The sequence below is a fragment of the Canis lupus genome, chromosome 22 (assembly GCF_048164855.1).
Source record: "Canis lupus baileyi chromosome 22, mCanLup2.hap1, whole genome shotgun sequence".
Taxonomy (NCBI): Eukaryota; Metazoa; Chordata; class Mammalia; order Carnivora; family Canidae; genus Canis; species Canis lupus.
Window position 1 is genome coordinate 40,001,047 of NC_132859.1, and position 20,541 is coordinate 40,021,587.

A 20,541-nucleotide genomic window follows, 5' to 3' on the forward strand; every position below is an offset into this window, starting at 1 on the left:
CACCTCTGTCCCCTGTTCAGTACAAAAGGTCCCTAACTCATGATGGTTCAACTTACACTTTTTTGACATTATGATGGTGGAAAAGCGACAGGTGTTTAGTAGAAACCGTATTCTGAATTGTGCATCTGGATCTTCTCCTGGGCTGGCACCATGCAGTGGATCCTCCGTGGCGATGCCGAGTGGCAGCTGCAGCGCTGGGTCAGCCACCAATCACGAGGGTGAACTAGTGGGACAAGGACAGCCATTCTGTTTGTCACTTTCAGTGCAGCATTCAGTCAAGGACCTAAGCTAGTCAACACTTCATTGTGTAATAGGCTTTGTGTTCAATGGTTTTGCCCAACTGTAGGCTCATTTAAGTGTTCTGGGCATGTTGCAGGTCAGTGAGGCTAAGCCGTGGTGTTCAGGAGGTGAGGGAGACTAAATGAGTTTTAGGATATTTGAAGCTTACAGTGGGTCTATTGGGACAGAACCCCATTGGAAGCTGAGAAAGATCTGTATACAAATCATGGCTGCTTTTGTAGTGGTGGGTCAGGAGCTCGCAGTTCTCTTCCCTGAGCCTTTCATGTCTGTCATCTTCATTCTCTTCCCATTTCCTCTCTCCTGGGGTGGTCATTTTCTGCATATCAGGTTTGTGCATTACTTCATTTAAGCCTCCAAACAAGCCTATGCAGTTCTATTGTTCTCCCTATTCTAGATGACAAAGTAAAGATGGAGAGAAAACATTTCCAGATTAGAAGTTAATAAGGTGGAGTTGAAGCCCAGATCCTTCTACATCTAATGGCCATGTTTCTATAAATTCTTGTCATTTTCAGTGAGAAGCATACTTTTACCTGAGGACAAATATCATCATCAGAGAAATATTGAATATCTTAATATCTTACCCTCCCAACAAAAGCCTAGTATAATAATATTCCACTTAAGAAAAACTAAAATGAGGGGTGCCTGGCTGGCTCATTCGGTGGAGCATGTGACTCTTGATCTCGGGGTTGAGTTTGAGCCCCATGCTGGGTGTAGAGATTACTTAAAAATTAAGTAACAGATTTTTCACTCAAATATGCGGTTTTTCTAACAATTAATCTGCTAGATTGATTTTAGGAAGTGTTACCTGCATTTCCACCCCTTAATCTCTGAGCACTGCCTGGGTGAGCCCACTCTCTTCTAAGATATCCCATTGGATAGAGAAGTCTCCTGTCCTTTCAGTCTTTACAGCAAGCCAGATAGTGTCTCCAGGTCTCTCAGTGGTTGCTGGTGGTAAGTTGTTTTGGGGGTTCTCACCAGCCAGGTCTCCCTTCTCTCTCTTCTCTTCATCCCTCACCTCCATGCTTGGTGACCTTACAAATTGAGTTCAGCATGCCAGAAGTTATCTGGGTTCTCTTCAAGTTATACTAGTGGCACTTTGCTGTCATTCTCCTCTGGGGCTCAGTCCCTTCCACATTTGGGAGCTGGGAACTGAATCAGTTTTCTGTTGCTGCCTAACCATGTCCCCCTGAAACTTAATGGCTTCAAACGGTAATCAGTGATTCTGTGGATCAGCAATCTGAACTAAGCTGGGAGGGTCTTCTGCTGGTCTGGCCTGGCCTCACTCAAAAGGCTGAGGTCCTGTGATGAGTTAGCTGGGACTCTTGGTCCTGGGTAACATTCTTTGTGAATCTGGCAGAGTGGGCAGGTTTTTGCCAGGCTGATAGTGACTGGACTACGTGTCTCTCATTTGTCAGCATGCTAGTTTGGACTTCTCCATTTGGTGGCTGGATTCCAACAGCAAGAGAGAATTACCTAGAATTAGGTTTCTTTTACCTTTTAGCTTTTGCAAATACAGTGGTTCTCCTTGCCCACTGGGAATATATTCCAAAACCCTCGGTAGATGCCTGGAATCGCATATAGTACAGAACCTTATAAAGACTGTGGGTTTTTAAAAATACATATGTACCTATGATAAAGTTTATTTATAACTTAAGCACAGTAAGAGATTAACAATAATAACTAATAATAAAATAGAACAGTTATAACAATATACTATATTTGAAGTTATGTGAATGTGGTTCATCACTCCCAAAATACCTAATTGTACTGTACTCCCCGTTCTTGTGATGATGTGAGATGGTCAGCTGGTGACATCATGGGCTGAAGTGAGGTGAATGGTGCAGGGATTGAGACCTGGCATTTGAGGGGTGTGGTAAGTGAAACCACGGAAGACAGAAATGACAGGTGAGGGGGACCTCTGTCATGCTGCTGTGACTACGGGTGTCCGAACATCTGAGTCCTGGCTTTCCATTCTGTTGGGTCCATACTCTGAAGTGGAATCGTCAGATCATACAGGTAATTCTATTTTCAGTTTTTTTGAGAAACCACTGTATAGCTTTCCATGACAGCTGCACCACTTTACATGCCTGCTGATAGTGCCCAAGGGTTCCAATTTCTGCACACCCTCACTAACACTGATCATTTTCCCCTTTCGTTTGTTTGGGTTTTTTTTTCCCCTGTAGTAACCATCCTAATGGGTGTGAGTTGGTATGTCTTTCGTTAATTGTTAATCGCGTGTCATGTGGCATGAACAGTTTTGCATCTTGTTTTTTTGTTCACTGTAACATTCTGTCATAAGCTTTGTCTTGTGCCCTTTGAATTTTGATCAGTAGAAAGGCCTTATTCATCTTCTACCCCTCCTTTTCTTTGTGAAGTTGGGCACATTGATCTTTTTTTCCCTCTGTGGTTTCTTCCTTTGATTTTAAGCTTAGAAAGCTTCCCGATCCGGAGATCAAATAAACATTCACCGAGTGGCATCTGTATTTAAAATACTGCATTTTTCACATTTGCATCTAATACTCTGGCATTTGATTGTACTTTAAAAGCCCTTTAATGCAAAGAATTACACAAAATGTTAACAGTGGTTCTCCCTGGGTGGTGAGATTATTCATAATTGCCTTTTCATCGTCCATGTGTTGCTTTTATGAGTAAAAAAAGTAGATGGTATTTAAAACAAAATTGACCACCCTCTTCCCTTGGCTCCACAGTTAGGATCAGCTCTGGAAGAGACTGGGGCATGGAATGAGGAAAATCTGGCCAAACCCTTGCTAATTCCCCTCACTTAGTTTTCTCTGTAAACAGTAGGAGGTATTTATAGTGTCCTTTCTGTCCCAGAAAGATTCTGCAGTCTCTGGGGGAGCATGGGCCACCAGAATTCTGTCGGGATCACACCTGGCTTGGTAGGTGACCCTTCCTTGGCTGATGCAGCACATCCCCAGCCTGATGAAAATATCATACCCTTTTAGAGAGGAAGGGGCAAGAAGGCAGGAGGGTGAATGCCAAGGGGGAAGGGGTGGAGGTATGCCAGGCTGAAGGTTAGGACCCCCAGGAGGGTGTTGTCCATACAGCTGGGACCCAGGGAAGGACAGCAGACATGGTGTGCAGTGTGACTCTCTGGTCCTCTACTAACCACCTGTGTGGTCTCTGGGCTTCAGTTTCTTCATGTACAAAATGAGAATAAGAGAGGCACCGGGGGTGGCTCAGTCGATTGAATGTCTGAGTTGATTTCATCTCAGTTCTTGAGCTCAGGGAGATTGAGCCCCATGTCAGGCTCCATGCTGGGCGTGGAACCTGCTGAAGATTCTCTCCCAGCTCCCTCTGCCCCTCCCACCCCCCCTTAAAAATGAGGATAATAGATGGATATTGTATATAATATATGTAAATGATGATGATGATGATGATAAAACCTGCCTCAAAGGATTGCTGAGGCATGAAACAGATAAAATGGATAAGATATTTAAAGGAGTGCTGTGGTGGTACTCATACTGCAGTATATAAATGTATCAAATCAACAAGTTGTACATCTTAAACTTACACAATGTTATATGTCTATGATATTTCAAGAAAAACAGCAACAAAAACCAGTGCCAGACACCTGGTAGGTCTACCCCTCTCAGGCCTGGACCCTGCCCCTGTCCTCTTCGCTTTCTCTCTTCCTCTGCAGTCCCATCCTCTCCCTCCTTCCCTCCCTCTCCTTCCCTTCACCTCACCCCTCCTCCCTCCCCTTTACCTTCTCCCTCCTCCTCCCTCCCCCTTGGCCTCCCCTCCCTAGAAGTGTTGGCTTCTGATAAAAGCAAATAATCTCCAGGCCCTACCTGTTCCTGCACCTTTGCTCCAGGGCTGGAAGGTACTCCACTCCCTCCCCCAGGTGACACCCTTTCAATCTTCAGAGTTCGGCCATAGTTGCACTTCCTCTGGGCTCTCCTGGACCTGACATGATTGAGTGTCACCATGTCCTCGGCTCATGGCACAGTTATAAGCTTGCTGGAGCAACCTCACTTTCCAGGCCCCACGAGGGTGTGGACTTGTGTACTCTGTTCCCTGTACCACCCAGTGCTCAGCAGTATCTATGTGTGATGGGTGTTCAGCATGCATTTTCCACAAATGATTCTACTCTGTGTGAGGGCAAACACAAAATTGCGGGAAGTGTGGGCTTTGGAAACAGATTGGGTCAGAACTGCTGGGTGCTAATGGGAACATGACTTGGGTGACACTTGTGAGACTCAGCTTCTTCATCTGTGAAGTTAAAGGGGATAATGTGTACCTCTCTTGGGGCTGCAGTAAAGATGAAAGGAGATCTTAAATCAAGCCCCAGTATATAGCTGGCACTGGAACGTGACCTCTCCATGTCCCTTCTGAACTTCATTTGCATAGCATTATAGAAGTTGCAAATCAGTCTATATGATTTCATGGGAAATGTGATTTTATATATCTGTGTAAAGATTCAGGACTGGCCATGAGCAGACCCGAGTCCCTTGCCCAGTTCTGCTACTACCTGGTTGTGTGGCACAAGTTCAGAGTGACTCTGATCCTCGGTGTCTTAATCGACAAGGTCAAAAGTTTGGGCAGGATTAAACCTCCATCTTGTAGGCTCTGCCATGATGACTTTTGGCTCTGCTTCATATTTGGGTTATTATTTGCTTGTTAAACTTTGTTTAAAAGTTGACTTTATAAGAAAACTTTCTATCACTACCATAAACATCGTATGTTGGAGATAACAACCAGTAGGATGAAAACAAAACAGTGTTACAGAATTCTTGCCAAATACTGCTACCTGCCAAGGCTCAGTGTCTGAGGTACTTAGAGACTTCATGAAGAGGGGAAATGAGCACATGCTGGAGAGATGGTAACAACACAGTAGCACTCAAATGAGACATTCTGCACTCCCTCAGAAGGCCATGGGAGTTGAAAGGGAATAAGGGAGTCAGTGTCCTTTGGTGCCGTGTGTGTGGGTAGCACTCAGCCATTGGGGATATCCTTGGTACCCATTTCTCACTCTGGAATACACTGGACTCAATCATAGACCTGGAAAGGACCTTAAAGATCACTGTCCCATCTGTCATTTATTAGATAGATGAGCTGGGCCAAGCGTGGAAATGGCTGCTCATGCCCTTGATCCTGACAGTGAAAGGTCCATGCCTGACTCTGCTCGTGCAATGGTACAAGATCCCTGAGATGTGGAGAGCTCCACCAGTGTGTCTGGCAACCCAGCCCCAATCACAACCAAGCCACACAGAACTGCCTGCATGGACTGTAGCCAACACTTATTTTAATCTCAATTCTAATAGCTGTGAGTGTTTGGGGACTGGCTCTCTGCAGGCCAGTCACTTTTTTTTTTTTTTTTTTTTTTTTGAAACAGGGTATGCCACTTACAAGCCTCTAGTCCCTTCAAAACATTTAAGTTCTTCCAAAACACTTGGTTTGCTCTCTCTGATCCTGTTTCTTCACATTGGTCAGAAGTAGTAACACATGTAATGAGCACAAGTAGAGTGCTCATTTCAAAGCCACAAAGGAGTTTGGGGTGTGGATTATATACTTCTTTTAAAAAAAACCAAAACAGCTTTTCTCAAAGTATAATTGATATACAGAAACCACTGGACATATTCAATGTATACAGTTTGATGGGTTTGGAGATATGAATATACCCAGGAAAAAAACACCACAAATCAAAGTAATAAACATCTTTGATAAGAATTTAAAATTAAAAAGTTAATAATAAATAAAAATAACATTTAAATAAACATTTATTTCCTAAAATAAAAAGTTCCTGCCTGCTCCAGTCTCACATTCTTGGTGTTAAGAACACTCAGTGTCCTGTCAGCTGTGGGTTTCTCATATATGGCCTTTATTAATTGTTGAGGTTGATTACACTTTTAGAGGTTTAATAAACAACACAGAAAAAAGGTGGGCAGGAAAGAAAATGTTTGGTTCAACATGGAGATTGCACTAGGTTGTAAAAGAGATTAAAACAATAAAATACAGTGTTTTAAGTCCTGAGCCCAAAAAACTCAGAATTCCTATGTAAAGTTATTTATAAAGAACAAGACATATAAAAAAAAAAAAAAAAGAAAGAAAAAGAACAAGACAAGGCCTTGTAGGCACTAGAATCTTTTTGTTCTTGTCCTTGCTAGATTTGTCCTTGAGTTAAATTCCATGCTTCTCGGGGTGCCTGGGCAGCTAGCTCAGTTGGTTATCATCTCAGCATTTGGCTCAGATCATGATCTCAGGGTCCTAGAATCAAGTGCCCTGTCTCTCAGGCTCCTGGCTCAGTGGAGGGTCTGCTTTCCCTCTCTGCCACCCCCCCCCATGCTCTCTCTCTCTCTCTCTCAAGTAAATATATAAAATCTTAAAAAAAGGGGATCCCTGGGTGGCTCCGTGGTTTGGCGCCTGTCTTTGGCCCAGGGCACGATCCTGAGTCCTGGGATCGAGTCCCGCGTCGGGCTCCCGGCATGGAGCCTGCTTCTCCCTCCTCCTGTGTCTCTACCTCTCTCTTTCTCTCTCTGTGTCTATCATTAATAAATAAATAAATACATCTTTTTAAAAAGATCTTTATTTTTTTTTTTTTAATTTTATTTATTTATGATAGGTACACAGTGAGAGAGAGAGAGGCAGAGACACAGGCAGAGGGAGAAACAGGCTCCATGCACCGGGAGCCCGACGTGGGATTCGATCCCGGGTCTCCAGGATCGCGCCCTGGGACAAAGGCAGGCGCTAAACCACTGCGCCACCCAGGGATCCCTAAAAAGATCTTTAAAAAAAAATTCCATCCTTCTTTCCTCAATCCTAATCCCTTTCCTGAGATAAATGGATAAACTAAGCTAGTGGTTCTCAACTTTGGCTGTAAATTAGATTACCTGGGAGCTTTAAAAATCCTGAGTCCCACGCCATACCACAGACCAATGAAATCTGTACCTCTAGAGTAGGATCGGGCATCTATAGTTTTCTAAAGCTCTGCAGGGACTAACGTGCAGCCAGTGTTGAGAACTGCTGTTCTGCTCCACGGTCCAGAACTTTGGTGGTATCCCACCTCACAAAAGAATAGCATAAGCTATTGTACTGTTGTATGTATCAAAGCTCTGTGGCTTTACCTGTGAAACTTTTATTCTATGCCAGCAGGACAGTTTGTTAGCTAAATACCTATTCATCCAGTTCTGTCACCTTGTAGAAGAGAGGCCAGGATAGGCGCCTGGGTGGCTCAGTGGGTTAAGAGTCTGCTAAGCGTCTGACTTCAGCTCAGGCTCAGGTCATGATCTCTGGGTCTTGGGATCAAGCCCCACATTGGGCTTCCTGGTCTGCAGGGAGTCTGCTTTTCCCTCTTCCTCTGCTCCTCCTCACCCACCACTGCTTGTGCCCTCTCTCTCTCTTAAATAAAATCTTAAAGGAAAAAAAAGAAGAAGAGAGCCAAGATTGTCCCCAGGATCACTATCCCCTTCATTCTAATCTGGGAGATAACTGCTCATGGACTCCCAGGGAGGTAACAGCCAAGGCTCCCTGTGCTCCTTGGCTTTGGGAGAAGTGAGCAAAATAAGGAGGGTGGGGCTTTTAGGCACTAGGAATTCAAATCCAGTAAAACAAGCAGGAAAATAAGCCAGAACCACCAGATCCCTTCCTGGGATCTTACCAGAACATATTTGCTTCTCCTTTTACAAACTCCTGTTGGGGAAGCCAAGCATCTGCAACCAAAGGCAAACCCATAGCATCTGCTGAAATGAATTAGTTCAGAAAATTCAAATGAATATTGAAACTGTTAAACATTAAGTCCATTAGGCCTTGCTGTGCATCCTTTGGGATTCATTGGTGCTGAAAATGACATGACAAAAATCAAGGGGGAAACTCCTGTTACATTACATGTGAGGTCATCAGGGACCTTGTCCTGCCTCCTCCTCGGTTTCACCAATAACTTTGTTCAATCACCCATTCATTCATTTATCTCAGTTATCAAATACTTACCAAGTGCCCACTGTGCCAGTGATCCAGTAGGGAAAAGACAATGTGTTGTTTGCTTTTAAAACCTTATCACCTACTCAGAGGTGAATAAGGTAAGAGGAATTCCTTCCCACACCAGGAAAGTTGTATAAGAAACAAAGTATTTCTCCATTCAGAGTCACCCGGGCCCAATCAGCAGCCCATGGCCCACTGTGCACTCAGCGCGCGTGAGATGGGCACAGGTGCCCGGGCTGTCCAGGAACACCTCTGCTGTGGAGGCCACCAGCCCCAGACCCACGGCCCTTGTCCAGAGGCCTGGCCTTAACTAGCTGGAGTGCCTTCTCTTCCCCTGTAGCAAAACCTATGGGATACTAATTAGTTACCAGAATGTGTTTGGTGACTAGAGATACAGAAGAAAAAGGGAGCTTGCTGGGGGGCTAGCAGCCTGCTGGGTGCATGTCTGCTGGGGGCACCTAATACCCAGGCAGCCGAGCCCTGTGCCCTCTCGCTCTGCTCCTTTTCTGGAATTCACTCAGGTTCTTGTCTTCCCATTATGACTGCAACTTGGGCCCCTTGCAGTTCACCTGAACACAGTTTACTCTGCGGTAGCTACATTTTAATCTCTGCGATGGATTTGAAATATAGCCTGGTTGCCTCAGAGGTTTAGAGTCCCTGCCAAGTGTTTTTATGTTTTATGTCATCTTTTTAGGTGGGTTTCTCTTCTGCCTGTGATGCTCTCTTCCAAGATTGGTTGATGTTTATTAGTTTCAAGGGGGTAGTGTTTTGTTTTTGACCTTGTACCAAATTCCGGGGCTTTCCTGGTCACAGGGCGGTGGGGTGGGGTTGGGGGTTGGGTCTTTCCAGGTACAAACAACTGAGCTTCAAGTGGCTTGTGGCTGATACGACATCCCATCTGAAGTTTTAAATCCAAAAAAAAAAAAAAAAAAATCCCATTTCCTGAATCAGAATCAGAACGTGATTCTTCTGAACTACAATCGAATGGTTTTTTTCCCTTTTGCCCAAGTGAGTTTAATTTTTTTTTCTTCTCCACTGTTTCTTTCATAGGGGTTCAGCTGTTGCAAAAATAATTGGTAATAATGTCAAGAAACTTACGAAGTTTGCCTCCACAGTTAAGATGTGGGTCTTTGAAGAAACGGTTAATGGGAGAAAACTGACAGACATCATAAATAATGACCATGAAAATGTAAAGTATCTCCCTGGACACAAGCTGCCAGAAAATGTGGTAAGACTGTGGGACGGAAAGTACTTTTGGTTCATTCTGAAAGTTGGGCTTGGCTGAGTTAGCTCTTGGGCTTGGGGACATGGGAAAGCTACTTACCTCATCCTTCATCCCTTTCTACTACCAACTTCTTTGCTTAGTCAGCTTTGGTTTTCCTGACTCTGAGGATAGGGTTTGTATCAGTTTGCTAGGCTGGCGTAACAAAGTGCAATCGAACAGGTGGCTTAGACAACAGAGGTTTATTTTCTCCCAATTCCAGAGTCTTCCAGTCCAAGATGAGAGTGTTGGCAGGTTTGGTTTCTTCTGAGGCTCTCTCTCTGACTTGTAGACGGCCGTCTTCTTCCTGTATGTCTGTGTCCTAATCTCTTCTCCTCCCCCCCCCCTTTTTTTGTTAAAGGTTTTATTTATTCATTTGAGAGAGAGAGTGCACACAAGCTGGCGGGAACAGCAGAGGGAGAGGGAGAAGCAGGCTCTCCGCTAAACAGGGAGCCCAAGGCAGGGCTCAATCCCAGGACCCAGAGATCATGACCTGAGCTAACGGCAGATGTTTAACTGACTGAGCCACGCAGGTCCCCAGTCTCCTCTTCTTATATGGCCACAAGTCATGTTGAATTAGGGCCTACCCTAATGTCCTTACTTTAACGTAATTACCTCTGAAGATCCTGGCTCCAAATACAATCATATTCCAAGGTACTAGGGTTAGGACTTCAACATATGAATTAGGTGTGGGGTCGGTGTGAGGAGAGGCACACAGTTCAACCCATGACAGGCTACTTTCTTGGCGTTCAAAGTGCTGGTCCTGTCAAAGCTGGAACTAACAGCTTTGCCGTTGGCTGCTTGTTGGACTCCTAGTCTGATATTCCCTTTCTAAGTGCATGGACTTTGAACTCCACACAAGGACAGCTAATGCACTGGTCTGTAATTAAAATCAGGGTCAAGGCCTGAATTACAGAAGGAGATTGGAGAAAATAGAAAATTGTAAGACTGACAGTTTAAAATGTAAGCTTATTAGGTCTGAGAGGGAAAAATACAGATAATTGCCTGGCCTCATTCCAGTGACTTGCAATAGATAGGGGGAGGAAGAAACAAGCCAGAGGAACCAAAGGAGTGTACCATGCTGTTTGTCTGAGTGGAATTTGGGAGCTTCTGCTGCCAGATTCACCCCTGGGTGGCTTTCTGTAAGTCTGTTTGAAGACCAGACCATTATGACTGCCTAATTCCCTGGTTAACTGGCAGACTCATCTTCTTTGTTAATGAAAACACTCATCCCTGCATATATTCACTTATCAACCTTTATGAGTGTGTACAGTGCATGCAAAGCACAGTGTTGGTTGCCAGAGACAGGAAGAGGAATAAGATGATGTTGCTTCCCTCAAGGAGTCCAGCAAGGAAGACAGATTCGTAAACTGATAAATGCCAGGAAGTCTGGATTTGCAAAGACCTTGCTCACTGGAGATTGCTGTTTGGTTTTTGGTTACAGTATTCAATAGTGTCAAGCACTGTTCTAAGTAGTCCACATATTTTATCTCTTGTAATGTTCTCAAGAACCCTCTTAGGTTGATATTATTAGCTTTTCTATTATGACGATAGTTCTGATTTTATGAGAAACCAAGGCTCAGAGAAGTTAATGAACTTGCCCAGGGTCTCATAGCTAGGGGCTAGGGTTTGAACGTGATTCTTGGTGGGCTCTTCCCATTGAATCCATTGTCTTCTGGACATTGATCACTGGGTCACCGCACAGGGTCAGGCAGCATTTCTATGCAGCTATTCTTGGTGTTGTGGGTGGGGAGAGAAAGGCTCCCTACGGTTCTGAGCTTAGAAGTTACCTTGTCCAAATATCCGATGGGAGGAACAAAGGGAACAGCTACTTCCACTGCAATAGAAGGCTTCTAAGGTCATCTTTGACCCATGTTTGGAGTAGGAAATTCCCAGGTTTCACTTCTCATTCTTGTTGGAATCAATGGTTCCTTCCCTTCTGTAAATCACATACTTTGTTAATATGTTCCTTCCACTCTACTTTGTGCCAACCTGTTCACCCCCACCTGCCCCAAGTGTGTGAACCTGACTTTCTGGTTTTCTTTCTTCCATAGTTCCTGGTGCAGTGCTCAGGGGATTTGGGGGGAGGGGAACCTGTCAAGTGGTTTTGTAAAGCCAAAGCTTGTGCTGGAAGCAGGGGCCAAGAGGGAAGAAGGAAGGGAAAGAATTGACATAGAGAGAAGGACCCAGGGGTTCCTAGGTGGCTTAGTTGGTCAAGTGTCTGCCTTCACCTTGGGTCATGATCTCTGGGTCCTGGGATTAAGCCCTGGGGGAGGGGGGGCTCCCTGCTTAACAGGGAGTCTCTTTCTCCCTCTCCTTCTCCTTCTGCTTCTGCTTATGCTCTCTCTCTCTCAAATAAATAATCTTCAAACAAAGAAACAAACCAGAATTGACATGGAAGAGTCAAAAGCCATTGCCACTCAGAGCCCAGTCCCCACACTGACTGATCCCATCACCTGCCCACAGAGTGAGGAGAGAAAGGAGGAACCATCCACTCCCAGGACTCTGTTGATGTCTGAAGCCTCGTAGGTGCATGGAAGTGAATGTGTCCATTCTCTGGGAGGGACATTTGCACGGTTTCCAGGTGTTGTAGGGGTGGAATCACAGGGTCACCGAGAACTCACAGCTGTAATGTCACTACACCACATCACTGGTTCCCAAAGCGGTTATACAGTCTATGCTCTGCCCGCGTGTCTGAGGGTTCATGTTGTCCCACATCCTTGCCAGTGCTTGGCAGAAGATACCTAGGAGTCGGAAAGGTTTATTTCTTAAGCTGGTGGAAGGTACACAGGTGTTTTTTCCCTCTCTACTCTTTATAGTTTTGAACTGTTTGTAGAAAATATTGCACGATAAAGTCGAGCGATGGTGAAGTGTGGTGGTGGAGGACTCGCCTGGGTGTCAGGGCCTGGGCTTGCATGCTTGCTGAGTGAGCTTGTGTTCAGTGCCTTATTATGCTTAGGGACTTTGCAAAGAGTAAATGAGGTGGTCCATATATATTTAGCTTTCTATTAAGCATTTTGTTTTAAAAGCTGGGGCTTTGTTTTGGTTTTATTTTCTTTTAGTTTGATGTTTATTTCAGAGTTTTCCAGCTATCTCATTTGATCATTTAAGAAGTCAATTAGTGTTAGATAAGACCCTTATAGTTATGAGGCAGATGCTGCATTTCCGTCAACATAGGGTTGTTAACTTGTGACACGTGTCGGTTGGTGGGCTGACTTGAGACTGTGAGTCTTTCTTCCTTGAGGCCCCTACACTGTTTCCCACCGACTTTCTTGCCCATCCTTATGACGTGACTTCCCACCGCCACCCCCACCCCAACCTCTTGTAATTATGATGTCACCGTGTCATCACCTGTTGGCTAAAAGCTGGGGCAGTCTGGGTTTGCAGTTTTCTCTGAAACCTGGGTGGAAAGAATACTTCCCATTTCCTGCCATTATAGGATAAAAATTGTTGATCCTGCTTTATAGCTGTCTATTCGGGGCCTCCTCCAGATAGAGAGCTTCTCTGCCTGCTTGCTGCAGGTTTAACCAGCCTCAGCGTAGCACTAGGATTTACGATCACAGCATCTTCTGTGAAATACTGTTGTCATTGCTTCTCATCTTGCCTTCTGAGCCTTACCAACTCCTTTTTAAAACAACTTTACTGGGCAGCCTGGGTGGCTCAGCGGTTTAGCACTGCCTTCAGCCCAGAGCATGATCCTGGAGTCACAGAATCGAGTCCCACATCGGGCTCCCTGCATGGAGCCTGCTTCTCCCTCTTCCTGTGTCTCTGCCTCTCTCTCTCTTCTCTCTCTCTGTATCTCATAAATAAATAAAATCTTTTTAAAAAATTTAAAAAAATAAAACTTTACTGAGGTATGATTCATAGATCATGTAATTCACCCATTCAAGTGTATAGTTCAGTGGTTTTCAGTATATTCAGAGTTGTGCACTATCACCACAATCAATTTTAGAATATTTTCATGACCCTAAAAAGAAACCCCACACCATGTAGGAGTTACTTCGTATATCCTTCTATCCCCTGCCCAGCCCTAAGCAACTGCTAATCTTTCTATTGTCCACCTATTCTGGACATTTCATATAAATGGCATCATACAATATATGATCTTCTTTGTCTGACTGCTTTGATTTAGCATCGTGCTTTCAAGGTTCCTGCATGTTGTAGCATGTGTCAGCACTTTTTATGGCTGAATAAGATTTTATTTTATGGATGTATCATATTGTATTTATCCATTTGTCAGTTGATGGACATTTGGGTTGCTTGTACTTTTTGGCTATTGTGAATAATACAGCTGTGAACACTAGTATGCGGTGTTTTGTGTGAACACTTTTTCAGTTCTTTTGAGTGGGTAACTAGGAGTGCAATTGCTGGATCATATGGTAACTAACTCTTTGAGGAACTGCCAGGCTGTTTTCCAAATGATCGATCACACCATTGTACATTCCCACCAGCAGTGTATGGGGGTTCCACTTTCTCCACATTCTTACTGGTGTCTTTGTCATTATCTAACTTTCTGACCCTACCCATCCTAGTGGATATGAAGTGATATTTTATTGTGATTTTGACTTTCATTGTCTAATGGCTAACAATTTGAGCATCTTTTCATGTGCTCATTGGACATTTATGTGTCTTCCTCGGAGAAATATGTATTCACCATCTTAGTCCATTTAAAAAAATTGGGTTTTCTTTTTATTATTGAGTGGTAAGAATTTTTTTTTTTCTTAAGATTTTATTTTTAAGTAACTATACCCAATGTAGGGCTTGAACAAGAGTTGCACGCTCTTCCCACTGAGCTAGCCAGACACCCCTGAAATTCTTTTTTTTTTTTTTTAAGATTTTATTTATTTATGCATGAGAGACAGAGAGAGAGAGAGAGAGAGAGAGAAGCAGAGACACAGGCAGAGGGAGAAGCAGGCTCCACGCAGGGAGCCCGATGCGGGACTCGATCCCGGGACTCCAGGATCACGCCCTGGGCCAAAGGCAGGTGCTAAACCACTGAGCCACCCAGGGATCCCACCTCTGGAATTCTTTTTTTTTTTTTTTTTCCCACCCCTGGAATTCTTAATACATATTAGATTACCAGTCCATTTTCAGATATATAATTCAGAAGTATTTTTTCTTTTCTTCAACTTTTCACTTTCTTGATGCTGTCCTTTGAAGCATAAAATCTTCTAAGTTTGAAATTGAATTTATATATTTTCCTTTCTTTTTTTTTTAAAGATTTTATTTATTTATTCATGAGAGACACAGGGAGAGAGGTAGAGATATAGGCAGAGGGAGAAGCAGGCTCCCTGCAGGGAGCCCAATGTGGGACTCCATCTGAGGACCCCGGGATCAGGACCTGAGCCAAAGGCAGACGCTCAACCGCCGAGCCACCCAGGTACCCCTATATTTTCCTTTCTTACTAACTCTTTGGATTTGGTTTCTTGCAGAGGCCTGCATTGGCTGATGTTTCCTTTACAGCTAGAATAGTGACTGGATTTTTTTTTTGTGGTCTGAAGGAGTGCTAGGGACAGTGGACGTGGTGAGGAAGAACAAAGCTGGGTGAAGACTTGTGTTTCAGGGCTTTAAGTGGTATCTTAGGCAATATAAGGTTAGACTGAGATAATTTTTTAAAAAATGGCCACTTAACTTTTGAGTAATAGGGTTGTAGTAATAACTATTAATTTTGGCTGAAAGCTTCTGAAAATTAGAATATCAGGTCAGTAGAAGCCTCAGTGTTAACTCTTTCCTCCCTGGGTTTAGCTTTCTGGTTTTTGTTAGAGGACTCATTGTCACCATTGCTTCTTGAATTTAAATGCTCCTCAGAATAGTTTGGAGAGCTTAATGGGGATTACTGGGTCTATCTGAGGGTTTCTGATTCATTAGGTCTCAGATGACACCCACACATTTACATTTTTAACAAGTTACTGGTGATGATGTTGCTTCAGGACCACACTTTGGGCACCACTAGTCTACACAATCAGTTTATTTTTTTATTTTTATTTTTTATTTATTTTTTTATTCATGAGAGACACAGAGAGAGAGAGAGAGAGAGAGAGAGAGGGGGGCAGAGGGAGAAGCAGGCTCCATGCAGGGAGCCCGACGTGGGACTCTATCCCGGGACTCCGGGACCATGCTCTAGGCCGAAGGCAGGTGCTAAACTGCTGAGACACCCAGGGATTCCCCCCACAATCAGTTTATATTTTGGTGTAGTATTGGGGAATCCAGGTGTTTCACAGCTGTGTTTCTCTCAAAGCACCCTCATGTTACATAAGATTCATCAGATAAGGTTGTCTGTATCTGAGGATCATTTTTCTGAATATAGAGCCAAGGACGTAAATTTCACCTATGCTCTTGGCCAAAATTGAGATTAGAAGAATAGGAGGGCACTGTAATATTTTTGAACCTCTACTTTGCTATGTGTGTTACTCAGATACTGTTGTATTTGATCTAAATACTCATTCCCTCGAGAATGCAGGTAAGTAACCTCTGGTGCTCCAGTTAGCTAACTGGTGATCAAGCTAGGCCAAGGTGTCCATATATTATTATACAGTGATAACTAGTCCAGGGGGGATGCAGAAGAACCTTTAGGCTTCTCCACGTGCATTTACCAACTTTGTTTTAAATGATTGTGTGTGTGTGTGCGTGTGTGTGTGTGTGTGTATAAAAACTTGGGCCAAGAGGGACACCTGGGTGGCTCAGAGGTTGAGTGTCTGCCTTTGGCTCAGGAGTGATCCCAGGGTCCTAGAATTGAGTCCTGCATCAGGCTCCCTGTGAGGATCCTGCTTCTCCCTTTGCCTATGTCTCTGCCTCTCTCTCTGTCTCTCATGAATAAATAAATGAATCTTTTAGAAAAGATAACAAAAACCTTGGGCCAAGAGCCCTGGATTCCTGAAAATCTGAACTTTAAGTGGATCAACTGTGATGCCTTAGTTCTGACTTGATTATTTATCTTCCTTGCCTTCCAAAGACAAGCCCTTTTGTTCTGAGTTGTCTTTCCCAATGTATTTCAGGTTCTTTAATGGTGGACACCCTCAGAAAGATTCTGACAGGAAGTATGTGAAATAGGTCAGCATTTCTTTTCTTTCTTTTTTTTTTTTTAAGATTTTATTTATTAAAAAAAAAAGATTTTATTTATTTATTCATTAAAGACACAGAGGAGAGAGAGGCAGAGACACAGGCAGAAGGAGAAGCAGGCTCCATGCAGGGAGCCTGATGTGGGACTCGATCCCTGGACTCCAGGATCACACCCTGGGCCAAAGACAGGTGCTAAACCATTGAGCCACCCAGGGATTCCCTAGGTCAACATTTCTAAAGCAGTGTCTTGATTTTGTTCAGAGTGAAAGATAGGCAAAGACTGAGCTAAAGGTTTTATTCCCAAACAGGGTGTTCCAGTTACTGAGTTAGTTGAGGAGATCTCGTTTGATACTGTGTAAGAGAAATAGTGTTCTGTGAATGGACCATATGCACCATAGAAATACAGCTCATATTACACATTGCCTCTGGGTTAACCCCCAAGCACTCCAACAAGGAGAGTAGAAGGACGTCTGTATGTACAGTGAGTCCCCAGTCATACTGTCCTGGAGAGTCGTCATGTTCCCAACCAACTGCAGGTTCTTTGATTTATTGAAGAAGGAAATGTAAGAGACAGGAGGAAATCCAGACCAGCTGGCAGCTTCCTTGCATGTTTTTAAAAATGGGACACAGACTCTTTAAAAGGTAAGAATTTGTAGGAAGCAGGTAGATTTTTCTGATGGGTAATCTCTTTCATTTGTTTAATATCATTTTGAAGCACTGTCATTATTTACATTACTTAATTTGAAAGTGCTCTATAAAGTAGCTGGATAGGAAAATTGATTTTTGTACTCCCTTCATATATAAGGGATTAAGGTGAGCAAAGATATGTCACTTATCCAAGGTCACATAGCTGATCACTTGCAGAGATGGAGCTCAAACGTACATCTTTTCCATATTTTCTCTTTGGTTCTGATGTCTTTTCCTTTTCACCATGTTGGGAAATACCCCAAGGGGGCAAAAAGGTGTGTGTGTGTGTGTGTGTGTGTGTGTGTGTGCATGTGTGTGTGTTGGGCATGAATGGGGAAGAGGAGAAACGGATCTAGAGGAGAAAAAAGATTTTAACTAAAATTCAGGCTGTCAGGTTTTGTATGAGTGTGTACAGAGCAGAAATCCCCCACCTAAGCAGGGCTAGTTAGTTATCCAATGTAAAATGAGGGGTCAGAGTTTCCATAAAGGCTGGGAGGGGACTGGGTGGATCACAGGCAAATATATAAGAATGTAAAAAGTTTTGCCAGTAACGGATGATGTAGCTGGGGATTGACATCAGGAGGGTAATGGAATAGAGTAAGAAAGTGTTCTTTTTTTTTTTTTTTTTTCTTTTTTTGGTGGAGGTAGGATCTCCAACTGTGAGGGAACTAGGAGGCAGGTAGAGTTTTGGTGACACATCCTTGCCACCTATGGCTGCTTGGCCTAGATTACTAATCCAAGAATCTCCTTTGAAGAGGAAAACAACTTTTCCCCTGCGCTGGGGAGTGTGAATAAGGGACGTGCCAGTAAGCTTTGGGTCATGATCTGCTGTATGGAGAATGATTATGCTGCCATTTAAACCAACTTAAACTAAGACAGGGAATGATTTGGTTCATATGACTAAAAATTCAGGTAGGGCTCATTTCAGGCACAGCCTGAACCAGTGGCTTCAGTGAAGTCCACGAGGCCCTGTGTTTTCCTTGGTTTCCTTGCTCTGCCTTCCACAAAGTTGGCTTTGTTCATGAGGGAGCCTATGGGCAGGACTAGGTTCTCCCCCTCACATTTGTAAAATGGTTGCAGCTGTTTCAAATGTCACACCATCATCCCACACTGTTCAAGAAAAGACCCAGTAGCTACTGGAGAAGAGTAAGGAAGCAACTGTCACTAAGAAGCCTCCACAAACATCTTCTTAGTGCACCTTGCCATCTGTGGAGGGTAGGAGCTGACCCAACCCAAACTCCATGGTTAAAAAGGGGAAGCGGTCGCTTTTGAAATGAAATTTAGGGGGCACTTTTGCCAAAAAGAAGGAGAATCCAGGCTGGGTGGTAAATTATAGAAGTCGTCCATCCCAATCAAAGGGATAAGGGGATGAAATAATTCTAGATAGATTTCCCTGGGGGATTTTTTGAGGGAGGGGGGAGTAACTCTTACCACATGTATTAGTTAAGAGAATAGGCTAAGATAAAAGAAGAGACATAATAATCATGTGACTTCAGGAGAAAAGGATTTATTTCCCTCTCCCATACCAGTGGTCTAGTGACTTTGCTTCACACTGCCATGCTTGGTGCCATCTTTCTTCCTCGTTTCCTGTGCCATCTCCTAGGTCTGGTTTTGACAATAGAAAATGGGGAGAGAAAGTGCAGAGGAGGCAGTGTGCTATTTTAGGGGCTCTGGGCCATAAGTGGTGAGCACTGCTCCCTCTCACGTTCCGTTGATGAAAACTTGGTCCCTGGCCTGTGTAACTGCAGGGGCTACTGGGAAATGCAGTCCCTGGCAAGGTGATCAGTGACTGACCTTCGGCTCTGTGATCATGGAGGAAGGTGAGAAGGAATTTCGATGAGGAGTTGTGGTCTGCATCACCACACCCAAACTAGCTTTCCTAGGAGGCTTAGCCACCCTGAATGATGTACCCGTGGCACATAGCAGGACTTCCTCAAAAAAGAATCTTCCTCCAGTCCCTTCATTTTGGGAACCATTTGGGAATGCTTAATGGGAGCTCTCTCAGCTACAGTTTGGTTCAGGTGCATATGACAGAAAACCTATTATAGCAGTGACCTAGATGTTTGCTTTTCCTTCTCTCCTGTAAAAGACCTCTGTCATGTTGATGATGTGTTAATGGTGTCAGGAACTCTTTACCTTCCTGCTGTGCCATCTCAGCATTTGGTTTCCTCTTCATAGTCCAAGGTGACTCAGAACTCCAGCCATCATCTCTTTACAGTCCCTCTGGCAAAAGAAGGAGAAAAGGCCTCAAGGGCATTCCCCGCCCCCCCCCCCCCTCCACAAGTCACACACAGCACTTCAGTTGATGGCCAGCTGGTCAGAACTTAAACACATGGGGCACCCAGCTGCAAGAAACGCTGAGGAATGTAGCCTTCTTTCTGGGCATTTCTGAGTCTAACCCCATACTGAGGCTTCTCACGCTGAGGAGGAAGGGGACAACGGACACTGAGCAACAAGCAGTGTATGAGAGACCATGTGCCCCGTGTCTTCCCTAGTTGCCCTCACCACGGTGAGTGCAGGTGTGTGTGTGTGCGTCCACACGTGTGTGTGTTTCCCATGTTACATTCTAAAACCCATCTTCATATTTATATGAAGGAAAAAAATCACCGTAAGAGCTGACATGTATTGAGTACATATCACTTACTCTTCACGACAGCACTCTCAAGTGCTTTACCAAGCATATTTTAGTGTGGACTGTTTACAGAGGTGTGGGCAGAGTCAAGGGAACAGAAAGGGCTTCCTGACATGCCCAGAGTTTAGCAATAGCAGGAAATCATAACCACCCTTGAAAGGGCAAGGGGATGGACTCATGTCACCAAACCAGCCTGACCAGAGCTTAGAGACATGGAAGAGTGACTGCCTGTCAGGAGGTATAACTAGAATGAAGTCAAGCCAGCACCTCTGTGAGCCTGGGCTAGAATGGCCCCATGAGGCAGATCTCTCCACCCACCTTGGATATCCTAGCAGTGGAGCTGAGGCCAACTGAAAGGCAGGGAGCAAGAGCCCCCAGGGGAAACAGTCCACAGAAAGCAGCTCACTGGGGAAAACAGGGCAGAGAAGGGCAGAAAATGAATTGGGGAATTAGGAGAGCAACAGAGAACAACCCACACAGTATTGACTCCTTTTTACAGACAGAGACACTGAGGCATAGAGCAGCTAAGTCACTTGCGCTGCTGGCGAGCAACGGAGGCAGGACCCTCCTAGCTTCTGATGGGTCCCAAAGGGGAAGGTGGAGCACACGCATAGCACACTTTCCTTTCCTTTTTTTTTTTTTTTTTAAGATTTTATTTATT

At 44.2% G+C, this 20,541-nt stretch overlaps 1 protein-coding gene across 2 annotated transcripts in view; it reads left to right on the forward strand.

Moving 5' to 3' along the window:
* GPD1L (glycerol-3-phosphate dehydrogenase 1 like) overlaps positions 1-20,541 on the forward strand; it is a 110,147-nt gene that overhangs the window by 4,357 nt on the left and 85,249 nt on the right. For both annotated transcript variants that reach the window (XM_072793111.1, XM_072793112.1), the window contains exon 2: positions 9,292-9,469. In XM_072793111.1, coding sequence (XP_072649212.1) covers positions 9,292-9,469 — 178 coding nt within the window. The remainder of the gene's footprint in view (positions 1-9,291; positions 9,470-20,541) is intronic.